The sequence below is a fragment of the Hypanus sabinus genome, unplaced genomic scaffold, assembly GCF_030144855.1.
Source record: "Hypanus sabinus isolate sHypSab1 unplaced genomic scaffold, sHypSab1.hap1 scaffold_259, whole genome shotgun sequence".
NCBI lineage: Eukaryota > Metazoa > Chordata > Chondrichthyes > Myliobatiformes > Dasyatidae > Hypanus > Hypanus sabinus.
In genome coordinates this window covers 142,432-167,042 of record NW_026780717.1, presented here as the reverse complement: position 1 = coordinate 167,042, position 24,611 = coordinate 142,432, and the positions used below count along the sequence as shown (strand labels likewise).

Genomic DNA, 24,611 nt, shown 5'->3' with positions numbered 1-24,611 from the left:
ACACACACACAGGAGAGACATGATGAAAAATTACGGTAATTGAGCCAATAATATCAGGTATCAAAAGTTGTTTAGATATATAAAGGGTAAAAGAGAGGGAAGAGTTGATATTGTACCACTGGAAGATGATGATGGCGTGTTAGTAATAGGGCAAAGAAATCGCGGCCGAATGTAATAAGTATTTTGTGTCAATCTTCACTGTGTAAGACACTCGCATTATAAGACTATCAGACATAGGAGCAGAATTAGGCCAGTCAGACCCATTGAGTCTGCTCCGCCGTTCTATCATGGCTGATCCCGGTTCTCACTCAACCCCATGCACCTGTCTCCTCGGCATATCCTGTAATGCCTCGACTGATCCATAAACTATTAGCTTTTGCCTGAAATGTACACACAGAGTTGGCCCCCACCGCCATCTGTGTCAGAGAATTCCACAGATTCACTGCTGTCTGACTAAATAAAATCCTCCTTAACTGCTCTAAAAGGTTGCTCCTCCGCTTTCAGGCTGTGCCCTCTGTTATGGCTACCCCCACCATAGGAAAAGGCCTCTCCTCATCCACCCTATCTGGACTTTTCCACATTCGGTGGGTTTCAGTGAGATTCAAGATTCAGGATGAGGTTTATTACAACAGGCATTTGGCTTGAAATTTGTTGACAGCAGCAGCAGTTCAATGCAATTCATATTCTGGCATAGATAATAATAATAAATGAATTAAAACAATAATCAAACAGCAGTTCAATGCAATTCATATTCTGGCATAGATAATAATAAACTAATTAAAACAGTAATCAACAAGTAAATCAATTATGTGTGATGAATAGTTTATTAAAATGTGTAAAAACAGAAATACTGTATATTGAAGAGTGTCCAAAGCTTTCAAAGTCCATTCAGGAATCGGATGGCAGAGGGGAAGAAGCTTTTCCTGAATCACTGAGTGTGCGCCTTCAGGCTTCTGTATCTCCTACCTGATGGTAACAGTGAGGAAAGGGCATGTCCTGGGTGCTGAAGGTCCTTTATAATGGACGCTGCCTTTCTGTGATACCGCTTCCTAAAGATGTCCTGGATACTTTGTAGGCTAGTACCCAAGATGGAGGTGACGAGATTTACAGCCTTCTGCAGCCTCTGAACACCCTCCACCCACATTTACTAAACATAAGTCAGTGCAGGAGTACAGGCCCAAAGCTGGCAAACGCTTCTCATACTTAACCCCTTCATTCCCGGAATCATCTTCTTGAAGATCCTCTGGACTCTCTCCAATGACAACGCACATTTTCTAAGATAGAAGTCCCACATACTCTAACTCTAACAGAATGTTACCCTTCATTGGTAGAGGGATTGAATTCAAGAGCAGGGAGGTAATGCTGCCACTATACAGGGTACCGGTGAGGCCGCACCTGGAGTACTGTGTGCAGTTCTGGTCTCCGTACACGAGGAAGGATAGACAGTACTGGCTTTGGAGGCAATGCAGAGAAGGTGAACCAGTTTGATTCCAGGGATGAGGGGGTTAACCTATGAGGAGAGATTGAGTCGCCTGGGACTTTTCTCTCTGGGGTTCAGAAGAATGAGAGGGAATCTTATAGAAATACCCAGAATTTTGAAAGGGATAGATAAGATAGAAGTAGGAAAGTTGTTTCCATTGGTAGATGAGACTAGAACTTGGGGACATTGCCTCAAGATTCAGGAGAGAAGAGTTAGGGCGGAGATGAGGAGAAACTGTTTTTCCCAGAGAGTGGTGAATCTGTGGAATTCTCTGTCCAGGGAAGCAGTTGAGGTTTCCTCACGAAGTATATTTAAGATACAGTTAGATAGGTTTTTGCAGAATAAGGTAATTAATGGTTATAGGGAAAAGGCTGGTAGATGGAGCTGAGTTCAGCCATGATTTTATTGAATGGCGGGGCAGGCTCAATGGGCCAATGGCCGACTCCTGCTCCCATTTCTTATGTTCTGACGTGTGGCCTGAGTAGTCTCTTATAAAGTAACAGCATTATCTCCTTGCTAGTATATTCTACTTCACTTTAAATAAAGCCAGCATTGCAGTTGCCTTCGTTACCATAGACTCAACCCGTAAACTAATCTTCTGGGAGTCTTGCCCAAGGCCCTGGTGGCGTAGTGACGTCAGCGCCGGACTCCGTAACGGAGGTCCCTGGGTTCGAATACAGTCGCTCCCTTGTACGCTTTCCATTCGTGCCGGATTGAGTGTTGAGCTCGCAATTCGACCTCATCAAATAAAGAAAGATACTGTGAAATGTCTGTGTGAGGAGTAGCGCCCCACACAACCTTCCGATCCGCGCCTTGTAAGGCACGAAAATGCCCGACGCTGCCCTGAGTCAGTCCTGAGTCGACTACGTCATCATCATCATCATCATCACATTTCCTTCTGTACATCTGTGGTTTGAACCTTCTCCCCAATCAGATGATAGTTCACCATTGTTCCTTTTGCCAAAATGCTTTATTGTACATTTCCCAGTTTTGTATTCCATTTGCCCGTTCTTCAAACGTGTCCTGCTGCAATCGTATTGCACCCTCAGCACCACCATCGCCTCCACCTATCTTTGTATCATCCGCAATCCTTGTCACAAAGCCATCAGTTCCATTATCCAAGTCATTGACAAACAATGTGAAAAGTAGCGGTCCGAATACTGACCCCTGAAGAGCACAAGTCACTGCTGGCCAACCAGAAAAGGCCCCTTTTATTCCCACTCACTGCCTCTTGGCTGTCAGCCATTCCTCTATCCATGCCAGTATTACTTCTGACTTTTATCCTGTTAAGCAGTTTCATGTGTGACACCTTATCGGAAGCTTTCTGAAAATCCAAGTAAATGATATCCACTGCCTCTCGTTTGTCCATCCTGCTTATGGCTTCCTCGAAGATCTGTAACAGACTTGTCAGGCAAGATTTCCCTGTATAGAACCAAGCTGGCTTTGACATTATATCATTAGTCTCCTAGTACACCAAAACCTCAACTGTTATCATGACTCCACACTTTCCCAGCCACTGAGGTTAGGCTAACTGGACTATAATTTGCTTTACTTTGCCTTCCTCCCTTCCCAAAGAGTGGATTGGCATTTGCGATCTTCCTGTCCTCCGGGACCATGCCAGAATCAAGTGATTCTTGACGTGTCATGACCAATGCATCTGTTATCTCTCCAGCAGCCTCTCTCAGGACTCTGGGATGTAGTCCATCTGGTCCAGGTGACTTATCCACTTTAAGAATCTGAGTTTGCCTAGCACGTTTTCCTTTGTAAAAGCAATGGCACTCACTCCTGTTCCCTGACACTCACGGATCTCTGGCACACTGGTGGTGTCTTCCACAGACAAGACGGATGCAAAGTACCTATCAAGTTCATCTACCATCTCTTCCCCATTTGTACCCCTTGAGCATCATTTTCCAGTGGTCCAATATCAACTCTCGCCTCCCTTTCATATATTTTATAACTGGTTTATATTATTGTATAGTTTGCTGTCATATTTCACCTTTCCCCTTACAGCTTTTATTTTTAATTTGCCTGTTGTTGGATGTTAAAAGCTACCCAGTTATCCAACCTACTACTCATTTTTGCTACCTTATATGCTTTTATACAGTTCTTAACTTCCTTTGTCAGCCACGATAGCCTAGCCCCGCTGTTTGAGAACTACGTCTGTGGAATATATCTATCCTGTACATTATGAACTATTCCCAGAAACGTCAGCCATTTCTGCTCTGGCGTCATCTCCACCAGCATCCTCCAATCCACCTGGGAAATCACCTCTCTCACGCCTCTGTAATTCCCTTTCATTCCATTGCGATACTACACATGTGACCTGTGCTTCTGCCACACAAATTGCAGCAGGACTTCAATCATATTATGATCACTGCCTTCTAATGGTTCCTTTACGTTAACCTGCCGAATAAGATCTGGGTTATTACACAACACCCAATGTAAGATAGCAGTTCCCCGAGTAGGCTCAACCATCAGCTGCTCTAAAAAGCCATTTCGTTTGCATTCAACACATCCCCTCTTTTGCGATTTAACGCCAATCTGACTTTCCCGATCCTCCTGCAGATTGAAGTCACCCACTACAGTTGTGTCATTAAATTTATTACATAAATACCAAACATTCAGCAGTACCTGGGGCAGAAGTTAGGATACATTCTTTTACCAAGGAGAGAAGATGTTTTTGAAGCTGAAAGGCCTGAAGGTAGATAAGACACCGCAGAGTTCAGAAAGAGTTAGCTGAAGAGATTGTGAAGGCATTAGACTCATAAAACACTACAACCCAGGAAAATGCCATTCGGCCAGTCTAGTCCGTGCTAAAGCATTAATCTTCCGAGTTCCAACAATTTCCACCTGGACCATCGCCCTCCATATGCTTCTCATCCAGTGACCTAAGCAAACTTCTCTTGAAGATTACAATCGTCCCTGCCACTTGCTCTGGCAATGAGTAATGATCTATCACAAATCACTAGATTTTGGAACGGTTCTGGTGGACCAGAAATTTGCAAATGCCACTCCACAATTTAAGAGGAAAATTATTGGACAGTTAGTCTGACCTTAGTGGTCAGGAAGATGTTAGAGTGTACTAAGAGTGTGTTTTTTGGGTACTGTAATTGGGGAAACATGATGAAGTAGGCCAAAGTCCGCAGGATTCTTTCGAGGAAATCTTGACTGACAAATCTCCTGGAATATTTTCGGAAATAACAGGCAAGATAGATAAAGCAGAGGCAGTGTATGTTGTTTGCTTGGATTTTCAGATGATCTTCAACAAGGTACCTCATGCAAGGCTTATTGAGAAAGTAAGGAGGGATGGGATCCAAGGGCACATTGCTTTGTGCATCCAGAACGGGCTTGCTCACAGAAGACAAAGAGTGGTTGCAGACTGGTCATATTCTGCATGGAGGTCGGTGACCAGTGGTCTGCCTCAGGGATCGGTTCTGGGTCCCCTACCCTTCGTGACTATTATAAATGACCTGGATGAGGAAGTGGAGGTATGGGTTAGTAAATTTGCTGATGACACAAAGGTTGGGTTAGATTGCAGGGGGATATTGATAGTCTGCAAACCTGGGCTGAAGAGTGGCAAATGGAGTACAACCCAAAGAAGTGTGATGTTTGTCATTTGCTTTGGTCAAATATGATAGAATATAGTATTAATGGTAAGCCTCTTGGCAGTGTGGAGGAACAGAGAGATCTTGGGGACGGAGTCCATAGGACACGCAAAGCTGCTATGTAGGTTGACTCTGTGGTTAAGAAGCCATACTGCGTATTGACCTTAATCATCCGCAGGCTTGAGTTTAAAAGCCGAGATGTAATGTTGCAGCTATATTGGACTTTGGTCAGACCCCACGTGGAGTACTGTGCTCAGTTCTGGTCGCCAAACTACAGGAAGGATGTGGAAGCCATAGAAAGGGTGCTGAGGAGATTTACGAGGATGTTGTTTGGATAGGGATAGGTTGAGTGAAATCGGTCTTTTCTCCTTGGAGTGATGGAGGATGAGAGGTGACCTGATAGAGGTCTTCAAGTAAATGAGAGACATTGATCGTGTGGATAGTTAGAGGCTTTTTCCCAGGGCTGAAATTGCGAGCACGAGGGCATAGTTTGAAGATGCTTGGAAGAAGGTACAGAGGAGATGTCAGGGGTAAGTTTTTTACACAGAGATTGGTGAGTGCTTGGAATGGGCTGCCGGCAATCGTGGTAGAGGCGGACACGATAGGGTCTTTTAAGAGACTCCTGGATAGGTACACGGAAATTAGAAAAACAGAGAACTGTAGGTAACCCTTGGCATTTCTAGAGCAAGGACATGTTCGGCATCGCTTTGTGAGCCAAAGGGCCTGTAACGTGCCGCAGGTTTTCTATGTTTCTAAGGTGCTCCACGTGAGGCTGCTTAACAGGATCACAGCTCATGGAATTACAGGGAAGAAACTTGTACTGACAAGGGAGAAAGAGTCAGAATAATGTGGGCAATTCTGTTTTGCTGTCGGTAACTCGTGCTGTTCTGTAGGGGTCAGTATTGAGACCGCATCGTTTCATGTTAAATCTGAATGTTATGGATGACGGCATTGATACCTTAGTGACGAACATTGCAGTTGATACAAAGATCAGTACGGGACAGGTAGTTTAGAGCAAAGCGGGAGTCTGCAGAAGGACTTCGATAGGTCTGGAGAATGCCAGCAAAGTAGCAGTTGAAATACAGTGTATGCAAGTCATGTACATTTGGTATAAGTAATTGGGCGTAGAGTAAAAATAAATGGGAGAAACTTGAAACAATTAGAGGTGCATAAGTGCTTGTAAGTCCTTGAGCAAGAGGCCCTAAAGAGTTGCTTGTAGCTTGAGTTGATTAAGGATGACAACTGCAATGTTAGCAAGGATGCTATACGATAGATTTATAATGCATTGGGCAGATCACTGTTCGTGCATTGTGAGCAGATTCCGAACTGTACTTACGTCTTATTATCTGAGCAAAAGATGTGCTCGTATTGGAGTGGGTCCGGAGAAGTGTCAAAGAATGATTCCAGGAAGACCAAGTGTGGATGATCTGGATGCGGAAGTACGTGGGAAGGGATTCACTCAGTCATCCAACCTACAGAAATTTATCAATATCCACTGCTGCTGATTTCTACACACAAATAAATCAAAAGGGATATGCCCAATCAAATAGATAATTAATCAATCAATAGCCCCCAAAACAACACGTGCCAGCCAGACACATAACAGGTGACTTTACATCTCACAACAGTGGATTCAGTAATGAAACCCGTGATTAATGTTGTTGTCCCTCTGAAATCATAAGAAACGCACTAAGGTGCATTTAAATGAGACCGCATCCCCACAGGTGATGTCGCACAGACCCCCCTCGCGCCTGACGTCACGCATGGGCTTCCCAGACCGGGTTCTGCCCTTACGTGCACAGCGTCTTACGTCATCCATGCGCTGGTGAGCTCGGGCTTTATCAGTTTAATAGCTTGGCTAATAATCACGTGACCAGCCCTCCCCCACCGCTGTCAACAGAGGATTCGGGGCTGCGCTATTCCCATTGGTGCAAAGCGATGTCAATCACTTGTTACCACCAGTCGCAGAGGTGGACAAGTCGATGGGGCCTTTCCCCCGCTCTGTTCGCCTCCCGCTCCGGCCACATCACAGCGGAGTAAATGTCCATTTTTTGATTTATTTCCATTTCCCTCCAAGGGAAGTTGGGACGTTTGTGAAGCGTCTCAAGCGGCCAGAGTGTGATGTGTCGCCGAGAGGTGGAGACCGCTCGGCCCGTCAGTTTGATGCCAGCTCTCTGGGGAGAGAGAGGAGGGATTTTATTGAAAGGAAAAGGTGTGAGAGGGAGCGGACAGAATGTTTGTCCCGGTGGAAATCTGTGAAAATGTCTGAGCCGAAGGTGGTGGCGAGCAGAGGGATTCACATGGGGGGGGGGGTAAACACCGACAGACTGTTGACCTGCAAGTGGGGCCAATGACAGGGGTAGGAGCTGAGTGGTTGGGGCAACACGGGGCTGCGGAAGATGGACATTTTTTGCACAGAGGATTAAAAAAGTGGTTGGAGAGTATTTGTATTAGAGAGTGCAATGAAGTTTCAACGGACTGATCCCTGAAATGGTTGGGTCATCATATAAAGAAAGATCAAATGTGATAACCCTTTCATTTAGAGAATCAAGGACTGAGAGGTGAACACATTGCAATGCACATCATTACCGGTTGAAACAGGAATCCCAGTCTCTGAAAAAGGGGGTGGATGCCTATATTTTATAATAAAACCCCTATTGGTTTACCTTTAACTCCTCTCCCAGTTTTATGCTTGCCCTGGTCCTTCACACCCCCTTACCTGCTTAAGATTCAGCCCATTAGCAACAGTCAGCAATTCATTCTTTTTGGCTTTTGCTAATGCCTTATGGGTTGGTGCTTCCAGAAATTTATAAATGCCATTGCTGCTGATTTCCACACACAGATAAATCAAAAGGGATTTCCCCAATCAAATCGAGAATTCATCAATCAATAGCCCCCAAATTTGTTCATATCCCAGACGCAGGCCCCAAATTTGTTACAAACCATAATGCTTTAGAAACAAGCCAGCAGCAATAGACTACACCTGGAGTCTGGTTTTGATGTTAAATCTGTCTTTATTAGAAACTACTTGTAAAATTGCAACTTAAACAAGATAAACAGAAGTTAACAGTGTTAAGTTTATAAATGTGTGTAAATGTAACTCCCAAACTATTGAGCTCGGGGGAAACAAGGCTTACAGTCTTGAGATGGTAAAGTATGAAAGTTCAGTTCAACTACAGAATAGGCGATGAGAGAGAGAGAGAGAGAGAGAGAGAGAGAGAGTTATGATCCAGGGTAAATGGCGAGAGAAGGCAAATATGTAGAATTGCACAGGTTCCACGGTGGTAAAATGAGAGAACAGTTGCTGGAGATTTTATCCATCATCGTTCCAAATCCACATACAAATTCTCATCGAAAGTGACTTGTCACAAGGGGTATTGTCTTCGTGAACTACCACACCACAGCCAGACAAGGGTTAACACAGGATGCGCCAAATCCGATCCACTCTTAAGGATCAAACGAGGTAACAACCACACATTCGATGTACGGTGAATCGATAATTAACCCATCCTTGTGGGCATAGGAAAGTTCCAAACAGTGAACTTGGCCAGTAGTTCCCTGGTTTCGATCCTTCCATTTTTCCTCCTTTGTCTCCGTCTGACTCTGAGTGTCTGTGTCCTCGGTTAAAACTAAACAAGCTGCGAGCAATGAAAACAAGCTGCAAGTCAGACTGAGTCGGCATCCTAGTCTCTGTCTCTCTCTCTTAAAATGACAGTCCACAGCAAACGAAACCCAGGGATTCATAACAACGGCCAGTCCCCACTGTGAACTGACTGGTGCGCCAGTAGTTGTGATGACCGAGTGAATCCTATCCCACAGACTGAGCAGGTGAATGGCCTCTCCCCAGTGTGAACTCGCTGGTGACTCAGTAGGGTGGATGACCGAGTGAATCCCTTCCCACATTCTGAGCAGATGAATGGCTTCTCCCCAGTGTGAACTCGCCGATGATTCTGTAGGTGGGATGACCGAGTGAATCCATTCCCACAGACTGAGCAGCTGAACGGCTTCTCCCCAGTATGAACAGACTGGTGTGCCAGTAGTTGGGATGACCGAGTGAATCTCCTCCCACAGACTGAGCAGCTGAACGGCTTCTCCCCAGTGTGAACTCGCTGATGTCTCTGTAGGGTGGATGAGTGAGTGAATCTTTTCCCACATTCTGAGCAGGTGAACGGCCTCTCCCCAGTGTGAATACGCTGATGACTCAGTAGGGTGGATGACTGAGTGAATCTTTTCCCACATTCTGAGCAGGTGAACAGCCACTCCTCAGTGTGAAGTTGCTGATGATTCTGTAGTTGGGATGACTGAGTGAATCCCTTCCCACAGACTGAGCAGGTGAACGGCTTCTCCCTAGTGTGAACTCGCTGATGACTCTGTAGGTGGGATGACTGAGTGAATCCCTTCCCACAAACTGAGCAGGTGAATGGCCACTCCCCATTATGAACTGACTGATGTGCCAGTAGTTGGGATGACTGAGTGAATCCTATCCCACATTCTGAACAGGTGAATGGCTTCTCCCCAGTGTGAACTCGCTGATGATTCTGTAGGTTGGATGACTGAGAGAATCCCTTCCCACAGACTGAGCAGGTGAATGGCTTCTCCCCAGTGTGAACTCGCTGATGACTTTGTAGTTGGGATGACTGAGTGAATCCCTTCCCACAGACTGAGCAAATGAACGGCTTCTCCCCAGTGTGAACTCGCTGATGACTCTGTAGGTGGGATGACTGAGTGAATCCCTTCCCACAGACTGAGCAGGTGAATGGCTTCTCCCCAGTGTGAACTCTCTGATGTCTCTGTAGGTTGGATGACGCAGTGAATTCCTTTCCACAGACTGTGCAGGTGAATGCCAGCCCCCTGGTGTGAACACGTTGGTGTGCCATTAGGTCAGATGACCGAGAGAATCCCTTCCCCGAAATTCAGCAGATGACCAGCCTCTGCCCAGTGTGATCTGACTGGTTTGTCCACAGGTGGGATGCCCGACAGAATCCTTTCTCACACATAGAACAGATGAATGGCCTTGCCCAGTGTGAACTTGCTGATGTACCTTCAGTTGAAAGGACCAAGTGAATACATTCCCACTGTCTGTGCAGGCAAATGGCCTCTCTCCTGTGTAAAATGCTGGGCTTGCTCGTTGGTCAGATGACCAAATGAATCCCTCCCCACAGTCTGAGCAGGAAGGATGGTCGATTGAATCCCTTGCTCCACTTCTTAAATATCTAGACAGAGACAAAAAACCTGTTGTGCCGTGTTTGAGATTCCTGGAGACATATTCCTTCCCGTTTTTAACCTGTAAAAGATTTACAAAATCTATCAATGAGTGTAGGACAACATTTCAGATGAGATTACTTGAGTTGCCAAGATTTGATTTGGTATCACACTGTTACAGTGAGGTTAAACCCAAGTTGGAAGATAAATCATCTCCTGACTGGGCAGAGTGCTAGTATCTGGAATGACCATCAATTCCCATATGCGTTTCAAGTTCCAACTCCTTAAAGTGCAGGGTTACAAGCTGCAGCTGGATGCACTTCTTGTAAGTGAGGGCATCAGGGGCACTACAGGTTTCCCCATCTTCCCTCAAATACCCCCTCTAATTTGTAATAATCAGTGTGTACATAAATCTTGCACTGTGCATTTTTTTTTACCCAGTGAGAAGATGTGCACAGTGAATTTTATATAGAGAGGTATTCATTTTCACAGGTAGCAAATCATGGTCAATAGGAACTTTGATCTCCACTGGGTTCAATCCAGTTCATCTGCACTGTCACACAACCTATATAGCAGGCCTGTAATAGGTAATGAAGGATTTTCTCACCAAAGTTTTTGCATATTGTCCATATGTTGTTTGCTTGCTAAGTTATGCTTTAACAAGTCTGATTTCCAAATATCATTCCACTTCTTCCCACTTGCAAATTCTCCAGCAACTTTTGCAACACCAGAATACACACAAATATCACCAGTTTCTATATTCTACATAAATATTTCCACTGAACCCTCCCCCAACCCTCAATGACTGACAGTGGTGAACTCAGTTTCTATACTCCCTTGAAGCCTCCCCCAATTCTCCAGCAACGTTTGCATCGCCACAATACACACATCAGACAAAGACTGACAGTGGTGAACTCAGTGATTGCAATGCCAATGAATACGAAGGGAAGGGCAGTAGTCTTTATGTCTCACTGGAGTCTGGCACATTTGTGATGTGAAAGCTATTGCTGCCCAGGGTTTGATATCATTACGTACCCAGAGAGAATGGGACACAACATGCTCTCACCAGTAGAAAAAATCCAGAACAAGAGGAGGTAGAACAAGCAACAGACACAAAATGCTGGAGGAACTCAGCAGGCCAGGCAGCATCTATGGAAAAGAGTACTAATGATGAATTCCTCCAGCATTTTGTGCGTGTTGCTTGGATTTCCAGCATCTTCAGATTTTCTCTTGTTAGTGATTGGAGGTAGAACAAAGGTGATTTTCTCAACTGTTGATGTAAAAGATTTTGTTCCCTTTCTCTGAGTTCCTAATCCTTGCATTTAGATAGCTGGAGCTCAGCTCTGTCTGAGAGATCCATCGGTTCCCATTCCCTCATCAACCGGAAGCTCCCCGGGGCCCGTATACGGATCGTGGTGCTGAGAGACAGGGACAAGAGCAGGACTGTCCCGGGATTGTTGGCCATGGTGTCCAGATTTCACAGGAATTGTCGCGAAGTCGGTGTTTAAGATAAAAACACGGAGAATCGCTATTACCTGCACCCGACATTTTTAAAGCCTTTTGTGTACTGCGCGCATGCGTGAAACTCAGGGACGTCCTCAGCCTGACACCTGCGCATTTCATCGGTGCTTCAGCGCTGGCAAAATTCGTAACGCATGGCCCTATGGGTAATCACGGTGCCATTAACCATTTCTGCAAGCACCGGTTCAATGTCCATACCTCATTTTTTTTATAGTGTGTATAGAAAAATTCTGCAGCTATTTTAACGTAGAAAGCGGCTCCCATAAACAATATACTCAATATCAACGTGTATCTCATGCCAAAGTAAAATGCAGATATAAAACACAGGAGATTCTGCAGTTGCTGGAAATACAGAGATGCACACACACAAAACGCTGGAGGAACTCTGCAATTCAGAGAGGAACTGAGCAGCGGAGTACACAGTCCAGGCATGCTGAAGGGGCTCAGCCTAACCATTGTCTTTTTATTCCTCTCCACATTTGCTGCCTGAAATTAACCACCTTTTTTTCCGGTCAACCAGTTTCCAAATGTTTCTGACCTTTCTTTTGTAGCCATATCCTGCTGGTCTGATTCCTCCTCCTCCTCCTGGTAAACTCTAGACCCCATCTCTCTCTGGAACCCCAAAGCCCTGACTCAGGTTGGCAACTTTTTGGTTTTTGACTCTGCACCATCGAAGATTCACTCGCTAGTCTGCTGTCAGACTTTAGAGGTGCATTGTGTTACGAGACCGCAGGTTCGCTTACTGTGAGTGTCACTTTGTGCCTGAGTGAGGCGGGGCTGTGACGTTAGACACAAGGAGAGAGAGAGAGAGAGAGAGAGAACGTAAAAACCACAGTGAGCTCATCGTCTCATTCACCCTGTAGAAAATCATGCAAGTGTATAAGATGATGAGAGGCATTGGTCGTGTGGATAGCCAGCGGCTTCTTCCCCAGGGCTGAAACAGCTAACACGAGGGGGAATAGGTTTAAGCTGAAAAACTTAAAACTTGTTGTAGTTCATCCATGCAATTTTTAAATGCTTGCCATTGCCTTTGAATGTTGCGGAACCAACTAGAGAGCAGGCCATTCTACATTGTGCATTGAGCAAAAAGAAAGGGTTAGTTAGCAATCTTGTTGTGCGAGGCCCCTTGGGTAAGAGTGACCATTAATGGTGGAATTCTTCATTAAGATGGAGAGTGACATAGTTAATTCAGAAACAAAGGTTCTGAACTTAAAGAAAAGTAACTTTGAAGGTATGAGACGTGAATTAGCTAAGATAGACTGGCAAATGATACTTAAAGGGTTGATGGTGAATATGCAATGGCAAGCATTTAAAGATCGCATGGATGAACTGCAACAATTGTTCATCCCAGTTTGGCAAAAGAATAAGCCAGGGAAGGTAGTGCACCTGTGGCTGACAATGGAAATTAGGGATAGTATCAAGTCCAAAGAAGAAACATATAAATTAGCAAAAAAATGTGCCACACCTGGGGACTGGGAGAAATTCAGACACCAGCAGAGGAGGACAAAAGGCTTAATTAGGAAAGGGAAAAAAGATTATGAGAGAAAGCTGGCAGGGAACATAAAAACTGACTGTAACAGGTTTTACAGATATGTGAAAAGAAAAAGATTGTTCAAGACAAATGTAAGGACCTTTCCAGTCAGAAACAGGTGAATTGATCATAGGGAACAAAGACATGGCACACCAGTTGAATAACTACTTTGGTTCTGTCTTCACTAAGGAGGACATAAATAACCCTCCGCAAATAGTAAGGGACCGAGGGTCTAGTGAGATGGAGGAACTGAGGGCAATACATGTTAGTAGGGAAGTGGTGTTAGGTAAATTGAAGGGATTAAAGGCAGATAAATCCCCAGGGCCAGATGTTCTGCATCCCAGAGTAGCCCAAGAAATAGTGGATGCATTAGTGATAATTTTTCAAAACTCCTTAGATTCTGGATTAATTCCTGAGGATTGGAGGGTGGCTAATGTAAGCCCACTTTTTAAAAAAAGGAGGGAGAGAAAAACCAGGGAATCAGAGACCAATTATTCTGATGTCGGTGGTGGGAATAATGCTAGAGTCGGTTATCAAAGATGTGATAACAGCACATTTGGAAAGAGGTGAAATCATCGGACAAAGTCAGCATGGATTTGTGAAAGGAAATTCCGGTCTGACGAATCTTATAGAATTTTTTGAAGATGTAACTAGTAGAGTGGATAGGGGAGAGCCAGTAGATGTGGTATACTTAGATTTTCAAAAGGCTTTTGACAAGGTCCCACACAGGAGATTAGTGTGTAAACTTAACACACTCAGTATTGGGGGTATGGTATTGTTGTGGATAGAGAATTGGTTGGCAGACAGGAAGCAAAAAGTGGGAGTAAACGGGACCTTTTCAGAATGGCAGGCAATGACTAGTGGGGTACCGCAAGGCTCAGTGCAGGGACCCCAGATGTTTACAATATATATTAATGATTTTAGATGAGGGAATTAAATGCAGCATCTCCAAGTTTGCGGATGACACGAAGCTGGGCGGCGGTGTTAGCTGTAAGGAGGGTGCTAAGAGGATGCAGGGTGACTTGGATAGGTTAGGTGAGTGGGCAAATTCATGGCAGATGCAATTTAATGAGGATAAATATGAGGTTATCCATTTTGGTTGCAAGAACAGGAAAACAGATTATTATCTGAACGGTGGCCGATTAGGAAAAGGGGAGGTGCAACGAAACCCAGGTGTCATTGTACACCAGTCATTGAAGGGAGGCATGCAGGTACAGCAGGCGGTGAAAAAGGCGAAAGGTATGCTGGCATTCATAGCAAAAGCATTTGAGTACCGGAGCAGGGGGGTTCTACTGCAGTTGTACAAGGCCTTGGTGAGACCGCACCTGGAGTATTGTGTTCAGAAAACCATCCTGCACACATTCTAAGAAATCCTCTTCCTCAGCACCCTTACCAATTTGGTACACCCAATCTATATGTAGATTGAAGTCAACCATTATAACCAGTGTTTCTTTTTTGCACGCATTTCTAATATCCTATTTAATGCCATCCCCAACTTCACTACTACTGTTAGGTGGCCTGTACACAACTACCACCAGCGTTTTATGCCCCTCAGTGTTACACAGCTCTACCCATATCGATTCCACATCCTCCAGGCTAATGTCCTTCCTTTCTATTGCGTTAATCTCTTCTCTAACCAGCAACACTACCTCACCTCCTTTTCTTTCCTGCCTATCCCTCCTGAATATTGAATATCCCTGGATGTTGAGCTCCCATCCTTGGTCACTTGGTTATTCATTAATAACTATCTGCACATTCAAATCATCCACCTGAATATGAATGCTCCTTGCATTGACACACAAAGCCTGCAGGCTTGTTTTTACAACACTCTTAGCCCTGATACAATTATGTTGAAAAGTGGCCCTTTTTGATTTTTGCCCTGGATTTGACTGCCTGCCACTTTTACTTTTCGCCTTACTACTTTTTGCTTTACTCTTATTTTGCACCCCTCTGTCTCTCTGCACTTGTTCCTATCCCCCGCCACATTAGTTTAAATCCTCCTGAACAGCAGTAGCAAATACTACCCCTAGGACAAGGAGGAGGGACAGCCCTCAGTGATTCCTGTGTATGCTCTCTGGAAGCCTCAAGAAATGATAATGATCCTGAATCAGGCCCCAGATAGAAAGGACAAAGCAGCACAGTTTGCTCAGTGTGTCCACAGTACTATACAAATGTTTAATGCAACTCCGCATGATTTATTTGGTCTCTCCTGCATGATTCTCTCAGGTGATGAGGGGCGGAAAAGGAAGGCAGAATTGAGATACCAAACCTATCAGGAGTTACAGGTGGGAAAACATAATGAGAATGAACAGATGGACCAGATCATTCAAGCTTTGTAAACGGCTCTCTAGCAACCTGTGAACATCACTAAAGTACCTGAATGCAAACCTAAGCCTGGGAATCAGGACCAGACTATTGAGAGCGATTTGTGGCCTGCTACAATCACTTCGCAGGAGACCAAGACTTTAATGATGGGAATCTGTCCCCCCTGTTCAATGACCCATTGCTCCAATGCTTACCAACTAAGTTAGCCAACATGATTAAAACAAATAATATGGATTGGCCTGACAATGACCGAAATCTAATGCGACAAGCTTTGACATATCATTAGGACCCAACTTTCGAATCCCGATCAACCCCGAAGGGAACTAATATTAAAAGTGAATATGCTCAGCGGGAAGAAGGACTCAAGCAGGCTGTATCTGAAGAACAGAAATGGGAGCAAAAACCTACCAAGGGACAGGTGGGGTCAACAACCCATTTAGAAACTGACAAGAAGATGCTTCCAACTATGAGTGCCAACCCTCAGGAAGAGCCCGATGTAATATTCCAAGTTGCTGGAAATCCAGTTCCATTTATGATTGATATGAGGGCAACCACAACCACTCTCGATCAGGAAATAGGATCGGAAAAGGGATTCCAGCTATCAGATGCTACAATCACTCTGTCTGGGTTCGAAGGCACGGAACGTACCTATTCACGTACCCAGCCACTGCAGGTGGAATTCCAGGGGAGCCAGTGTGAGGTTTCATTTACATTCACAACCAGACGGGGGGTGTAATCTAGCAGGGAGAGACTTGCTCTGTCCGTTGGAAGTCGAGATTCTTTGCACAGACAATGCTGTCACCCTTGTCAGGAGAACAACCGACAGCTTCCCCAGTTTCTGACCCCCAAGTGGAGGGCACTTAATTTGGACCCCACTCCTTCTGCCAGCAGCCGACCCTCATGTGACTCTGTGCTTTGACCCTACAGGGTGCGCCACTGAGGAAAGCCAATATTATACATCCCTCGAGGGACAGAAGTTCCCAGTCACGGTGATTAGAGAGGTTAAAGGAAGAGACGGTATTGCATTACTGGCCGAATTTCCGGATTTCCTTTGGCGACAGACAGAACTGGTAGTTCCCCATACCACCATTAGGATTTGCTCTGGCTTCAAGCCAAAGAGCCCAGGGTTCCTGGCCTACACCCTAACGAAACAAGCCTCCAGCACTGAAGGAGACTGGCAAGACTTGGCTGTGGGTCTAGTCCAATATGGGAAGCAGTCTGAGGTGAAGACGGGATATCTGGTAAGACAACCTTTTAATAGTGACCAATCCCAAGATGCTGTACCCCATCTCTGTGCAATTTCAGGCCGAGAAGTCTGTTACACCAACTGCCCCCCTGTCTGGATCACCATGAAAGAAGGACAGACTCTCCCATCCATTTAGCAATATCCCCTCAATCCCGAGGCAAAGTTTTATGAGAATGGAAGCTCTTTTGTGGATCCAGCAGGATAACAATATTCTGACTATGCAATAGTGACGGGCAGTGAAGTAATTGAGCAGGCCTCTTTTGAAGCAGCTGTCTCTGCCCAGAAGGCTGAACTGTTTGCTCTGACTCGTGCCTGTATCCCAGCAACAGACTAAAGTGGGAACGTTTACACAGACTCCCGTTATGCATTTGGGATTGTACATGACTACGGGGCTCTCTGGGAACATGGGGATTCCTGACTTCCTCTGGCCACCCCATTAGTAATGCAACCTTTGTAAACAACTTACTCACCGTTCTACAGCTACCGTAAGTTTTGTTTTTCTCAGGGGGACGTCTCTGAGGAGGAGTGAAAACTGTGGTCCCGTATGGGGTGCCAGAAAGACCCCGGCCTAGGTTTTTGGATCACCCCAGTGGGACAGGTTTGTGTTCCTACACAGTTTTTACCAATATTGGTCGATTATATACATAATTGTACACACCTGGGAAAGGACGGAATGGTTGGTAACCTGTGCCCTGCACACCAGGTACGAGTCCCTTGACAGGTGGACCTTTTCGTGTCTACAAGTTGATTTGATTGAATTGCCTAGAGTACATTGCTATAGATACTGCTTAGATATTATAGATATGTTTAGTAGATGGGTTGAAGCTGTTCCAACTACCAATAATACTGTTATGACTGTTGTGAAGGTATTATTACGGGAAATAATTCTCAGGTACAGCCTGGCAGAGATGCTGAGCTCTGACAATGACCCACTCTTCGTGATGAATGTAAACAAGGGCGTGCGTAACGAACCTGCTATCCAGCAACAATGTCACTGTGTACACCACCCACGGGCCACTGGCAGAGTGGAGAGAGCCAATGGCACTCTGAAGAGTAAATTGGCCAGACTAACAGTGGAGACTGGACTCACCTGGTTGAAGGTCCTACCATTACCCAGTTCCACATGAGGGTTACCCCACAGGGAAAAACAGGGTTGTCACCAGCTGAAATCATTTATGGATGGCCCATGAGGACACCCTAGGGACTAAGACCTTGTGTACCATTGCTCCCAGAAAGTCTACCAGCAAAATTGGATATTCATACCCGAGGGGAAGGCATGGGGAAATATATATGCCAACTAACCAAAATTTTCCAAGCATACATTCACAGGTATGACAGGCATACAAGGAAGAGAACTACTCTGCACCATGGAACCTGGGATTTTTTTTCCTGATGAAGAACTGGGATTAAGGGAATCTTGGACCTCAGTGGAGAGGACCATATCAGGTGTTACCGACCACTCCCACAGCTGAGAAACTGAAGGGGCAATCTTGGTGGATACATCATTAGGCGCCAAACATGTTACTGAAGGAACTGAGTAGAAGGTCTCTCTCGGACTAATGGAAAATGTATTGGTTGTTAGTGGTGTTCATGTTTATGTCTTTGAGAGGGCTCACCCCAGCATCCGGGGGCCCCCATGTTAACACATTTCCATCTTTCTGTTATACCTGTGCCAATCAGGTAGAACCAGGGGCCTGCTGGGTTTGGGCTGAAATTCCACAGCATGGTAAAACTATGGTTCCAATGTCAGTAATCCCGCTCAACCAGAGTGAGGAACTCTCAGCCTGGGCTTTCTCAAATAACATACGGGGAAGTGAGTTGAGGACCTGTGGTCCAGTCAGAGATGACTGTGGCTGTCAGTGTTTTGAGGAATGGTGTCTCAGGCCCCCACCAAACGGAACTTCCAATACTGGGAAACATGCATCCTGGCCATACTTGCAGGTGCCCAGCAGCAGAGAGGAACAACTGAGACTGATTGATTGTGGATGATTACTTTTCTCTCCTATGGAGTAGCCAGGAATTCATCAGAGATAATCAACTTGGATACAGCACTTGAGGAGCTGGCCACGATACTGCAGGGGCCCTGAGAGAAACACAGGCCCAAGTAACAGAAATATCCACTGAAATGATTGCAATCTGGCAAACAGTCCTACAGAATCATATGGCTTTAGATTTTATCCTAGCTGAGAAAGGGGGAACCTGTGCTATTATTGACACAGAATGCTGCACCTGCATCCCTGATGAGTCTACTACCATTACATCCCTCTCCGAGCACACTGCCAAGGAGACTGACGGCATCAAGAAAGTAGGGCAGGATTTACATGGGTTCACTGAAGGATCGAAATGGTGATCTGTGAAGGCCTGTTTGGTAATATGTGGGGTATGATACTGCATTATAGCCTAATAGTTGTACATATCTTTGTTGTAATTACTGTTGTACACTGTCTTTACCCACTGATAAGCCAATGCTGTCATCAGTTGCTTTCTCTATAAAAAGTTAGTGCTTTGTTGATATTGTAATGATCAAAAGGAGGGATTGATAAAGTCTGTAAAATGGTTAACACTTTGTTAAACAATAGCAGCCTGTTTTTCTGAAAGAAACTGCTGATGAGCAACCGATGTGCTGAGCCGTGATTCTTTTTGAGCGTAGCTAGCTGGAGTTTCAAGATGCTTATCTCCATGTGCACTAATTAGAAGAGATAGGACAGCTTCAGTCTGTTCTGTGTCTGGAAGCCTTTATGACTGTTTTGTAATTTGTCTATAGGGGCGGCTCATGTAGTAAGTACCTTTGGCTCCAGCCTGTCTTGTGTGAGGGTATCTGGATGGATATATCCGTGGTGTAAGGGGAATTGTTAGTCAGTTAGTGGATTGGGTGGGGACAGTCATTGACTGTTCCTGTTTGAGCGACTAACTGAGTAAGCCCCAGGTACGTGGAATAAAGAGTTTGTACCATACGGTCTCTGAGTGACTCTCTCCAGCTTCGACTTACAGAATGGGAGTGGTTTTAAAGGGCTGGAAACCAGAAGCTCATTACCAGACCTGGAGTGATTGCAACTGGGTCTGACAGAGGCATAACTGGTTGTTCTGGGCACATTCAGTCTCACTCCAACTATAACCCACCTTCCCTTTTACGGGTATGTAATGTCTAAAGGACCAGTGTTTGAGTAAATGAGACTCACCAAACTTTCTCCTGACTGAATCAATGGAATCTCCGATTCTCCTGAGGCAGTTGTTCTCTCCAGTTTATGTTCTCAGTCCTCAGGCTGGTTCACTTATTGCTGTTCCCGTCTTCAGTCGTGGTTTGCTTCCATTTGGGGTTTTTCTTCCAATAAACCTCTCACTGCAGGTCTAACTTTAACCAGAGTGATAATGAAGCACAATAACAATAAAAAGGAGAACCAAATATTTCTGCTTAATGTTACTAAGAACAAAACGTTGAAGGCTGATATAATGATTTCAGTAAACATTTTTTATTTTCACTCACATCAATCAGGATCAGAATTATGTGATTTGGTCCAACTGGTCTGCCCTATCATTTAGCCATGGCTGATTTTCATTCCAACACCACATTCCTGCCTTCCTCCTGTAACCCTGAGCTGCTCAGCAATCATCAATATGTTAATCTCTGTCATATGTATACCCAAATGGCAGCTTCAGCCAACCTCTGTGGCAACAAATTCCACAGATCAGACATCTTCTGGCCAATTTTTTTTCCCTCTCTGTTTTAAAGGGAAGATTCTTTATTCTGAGACTGCGCTGTCAGATCACAGTCTAATGGAAACATCCTCTCCGTGTCTACTGTATCCAGGCTTTTCAGCATTTGGTAGGTTTACTTAACCATACATCCCCCACCACCCCCACCGTCCCGATGAATTCCATTGAGCACGGGTCCAGAACAATCAAATGCTCCTCATACATAATGCCGAACATTCCTGAGATTATTCTTGTAAACCTTGTTAGCAACAACTGTACTGAACACATTTCTAGGAATAACAAACTAATTGGTACCAGAGTAATTTGCAGGGAAAAGTTGTGGTTACTTTACTGTTCTACTATCACAGAGTGAGCCATTTCCACTCTCACGTTAAAACAGGTACATTTCAGGAAACAGAAACTAATCCAGAATGAATGTAATAAAAATAAATTGGAATGACCAAACTGCTCAGCAGGTAAGGAACAGCTGTGGGGAGGGGAACAATCTTTACAATTCAGGTTAATAACATTTTGTCAGGATGACTTGAAACATTTTCAGTTTTTAGTGCAGATCTCCAGCAACTTCAGATTCTGCCCGATTTCCACCACTTTATCCAGATTTGACTTCCACAAAATGGGAGTGATTTTAAAGGGCTGGGCTGCTGGAAACACATTACCAGACCTGGTGTGATTGCAACTGGGTCTGACAGAGGCATAACTGGTTCTTCTGGGCACATTCAGTTTCACTCCCCACTATTTCCCATCTTCTATTGTACAGGTATGTAATGTATAAAGGACCAGTGTTTGAGTAAATGAAACTCACCAAACTTCCTCCTCACTGACTCACTGGGAACTCCAAGTCAGCTGATTCAGTGTTGTTCTCTCCAGTTGATGCTCTCAGTCCTCGGGCCAGTTCACTTGTTGCTATTCCCACATCTTTAGCCATGGTTTGCTTCCAGTTGGGGTTTCTCTTTCAATAAACCTCTCACCGCAGGTCTAACATTAATCACAGAGATAATGGAGCGCATTAACAATGAAAAGGAGAACCAAACATTTCTGCTTAATGTTACTAAGAACAAAACTCATTGAAATTTAAACATTGAAGCCAAATATAATAATCTCAGTGCATTCCACACCTCCAGAACTCTCTGGGAGAAGAAGCTCTTCCTCAACTCTGTTTTAGATAACTGACCTCTTATTCTCAATCCATGCCCTCTGGTACTGGACTCTCCCAACATCTGGAAGATATTTCCTGCCTCAATCCTATCAAATCCTTTAATTATCTTAAACGTTTCAATCAAATCCCCTCTCAATCTCCTCAATTCCAGCGTGTACAAGCCCAATGTCTCTGCGTAAGACAGCCCTGCCATCCCAGGAATCAACCTAGTGAATCTACGCTGCACTTCCTCAATTGCCAGAATGTCCTTCCTTAAACCTGGAGACCAAAACTGTACACAATATTCCAGGTGTGGTCTCACCAGGGCCCTGTACAAATGCAAAAGGACATCCTTGCTCTTGTACTCAATTCCCCTTGTAATAAAGGCCAACATTCCATTTGCCCTCTTCACTGCCAGTTGCACTTGCTCATTCACCTTCATTGACTGATGAACTAGGACTCCTAGGTCTCTTTGCATTTCTCCCTTACCTAACTCTACACCGTTCAGACAATACTCTGCCCTCTTGTTCCTGCTTCCAAAGTGGATAACTTCACATTTATTCACATTGAATGACATCTGCCAAGTATCTGCCCACTCACCCAGCCTATCCAAGTCTCCCTGTATTCTCCTAACGTCCTCATCGCATGTCACACTACCACCCATTTAGTATCGTCAGCAAACTTGCTGATATGGTTTTCAATGTCCTCATCTAAATCGTTGACATAAATCGTAAAGAGCTGTGGTCCCAATACAGAGCCCTGTGGTACCCCACTAGTCACCTCCAGCCAGTCCGAGAAACACCCATTCACTGCTACCCTTTGCTTTCTATCTGCCAACCAGTTTTCTATCCATGTTGAAACTCTGCCCCCAATGCCATGAGCTCTGATTTTACTCACCAATCTCCTATGTGGCACCTTATCGAATGCCTTCTGAAAATCTAGGTACACAACATCCACTGGCTTACCCTCGTCTAACATCCTTGTTACACCCTCAAAAAACTCCAACAGAATAGTCAAGCATGATTTGCCCTTGGTAAATCCATGCTGGCTCGGCCTTTTCCTATTACTGCCATCAAGATGTGCCAGTATTTCGTCCTTAATAATGGACTCAAGCATGTTCCCCACGACTGACGTTAGGCTAACAGGGCGATAGTTCTCCGTTTTCTCCTTCCCCCCCCCCCTTTTGAAAAATGGGATAACATTAGCCACTCTCCAAGCTTCAGGAACTGATCTTGAATCTAAGGAACATTGGAAAATGATTACCAATGCATCCGCAATTTCCTGAGCCACCTCTTTTAGAACCCTCGGATGCAGACCATCTGGACCCGGGGATTTATTAGCCTTCAGTCCTAACAGTCTACTCATCACAGTTTCTTTCCTAATGCCAATCTGTCTCAATTCCTCTGATATCTTATGGCCCTGGCCCATCCATACATCTGGGAGATTGCTTGTGTCCTCCCTGGTGAAGACAGATCTAAAGTACGCATTAAATTCAGTTGCCATTTCCCTGTTTCCCATAACAATTTCTCCCAATTCATTCTTCAAGGGGTCAACATTGTTCTTAACTATCTTCTTTCTCTTCACATAGCTAAAAAAGCTTTTGTTATCCCCTTTTGTATTCCTGGCTAGACTGAGCTCATACCTGATTTTTTCTCTCCGTATTGCTTTTTTAGTTAAAATCTGCTGTTCCTTAAAACTTTCCCAATCATCTGTATTCCCAGAATATCTGCCACTGCTGATCCACTGTCTTTCCTGCCAGGGCAACCGCCCATTTAACTTTGGCCAGCTCTTCCCTCATGGCTCCGTAGTCTCCTTTATTTAATTGCAGCACTGACACCTCTGATCTGCCCTTATCCCTCTCAAATTGTAGATAAAAACTTATCATGTTATGATCACTACTTCCTAATGGCTCTACTTCAAGATCACTTATCAATTCCTGTTCATTACACATCACCAAGTTCAAAATAGCCTCGTTCCTGGTTGGCTCAAGCACAAGCTGTTCCAAAAATACATCCCTTAGACACTCCACAAACTCCCTATCCTGGGGTCCAGCACCTACCTGATTCTCCCAGTTCACCTGCATGCTGAAATCTCCCATAACGACTGCATTACCTTTAGCACATGCCAATGTTAACTCCCTAATCAACTTGTACCCAATATCCACGCTACTGTTTGGGGGCCTGTACACAATACCCATTAGGGTCTTTTTACCGTTACTGTTCCTCAGCTCAAACCACACAGACTCTACTTCCCCTGTTCCCAAGTCACCTCTTGCTAAGGACTGAATCTCATTCCTCACCAACAGGGCCAGCCCACCCCCTCTTCCCATATTTCTGTCTCTACGATAGCACGTATACCCTGGTACACTCAATTCCCAGGCCTGATCCCCTTGCAGCCATGTCTCCGTTATCCCAACAATATCGTAGTTCCCCATTTTCATCTGAGCTTCAAGCTCATCTGTCTTATTTCTGACACTACGCGCATTCAAGTATAGAATTCTTAGCCCATTCCTCCTCTCTTTGCTTAAAACACTGTCTATTGTACCTAACCCAGCTCCTTGAACTTCCATCGGGCTAATTGCACCTTGAATTTTGATGACCTTCTCAAGATCACCCAAACCTTCTACACATTTAACCCCATGCTCCTTCTGACCAACCCTCTGGATCTGGATCCCTGCCCCCTGCACATCTAGTTTAACCCCCCCTGAGCAGCACTGGCAAACATTCTTGCAAGAATGTTAGTACCCCTCCGGTTCAGATGTAGACCGTCCCTTCGAAACAGATCCCAATGTACCTGGAACAAAGACCAATTATGCAAAAACCTGTACCCTTCCTTCCTGCGCCATGCTCTCA

At 44.9% G+C, this 24,611-nt stretch overlaps 1 protein-coding gene across 6 annotated transcripts in view; it reads right to left on the bottom strand.

The window, feature by feature from the left end:
• Positions 1-21,639, bottom strand: part of LOC132388046 (gastrula zinc finger protein XlCGF8.2DB-like) — a 33,109-nt gene extending 11,470 nt beyond the window's left edge. The window contains exons 1-4 of one of the 6 annotated variants that reach the window (XR_009510125.1): positions 21,427-21,639; positions 20,090-20,262; positions 6,422-7,259; positions 750-2,218 (exon numbers count right to left, since the gene is read on the bottom strand). Coding sequence is in view for 3 of the 6 variants with exons in the window: in XM_059960397.1 (XP_059816380.1) it covers positions 8,826-9,962 (1,137 nt within the window). In the remaining 3 variants the exon portion in view is untranslated. Of the gene's footprint in view, positions 1-746; positions 7,260-7,379; positions 10,370-10,894; positions 11,007-20,089; positions 20,263-21,426 lie in introns of those variants that run through there. The other 5 variants (XR_009510124.1, XM_059960397.1, XM_059960396.1 and 2 more) reach the window with 5 other exon arrangements.
• Between the last annotated feature and the right edge of the window lie 2,972 nt (positions 21,640-24,611).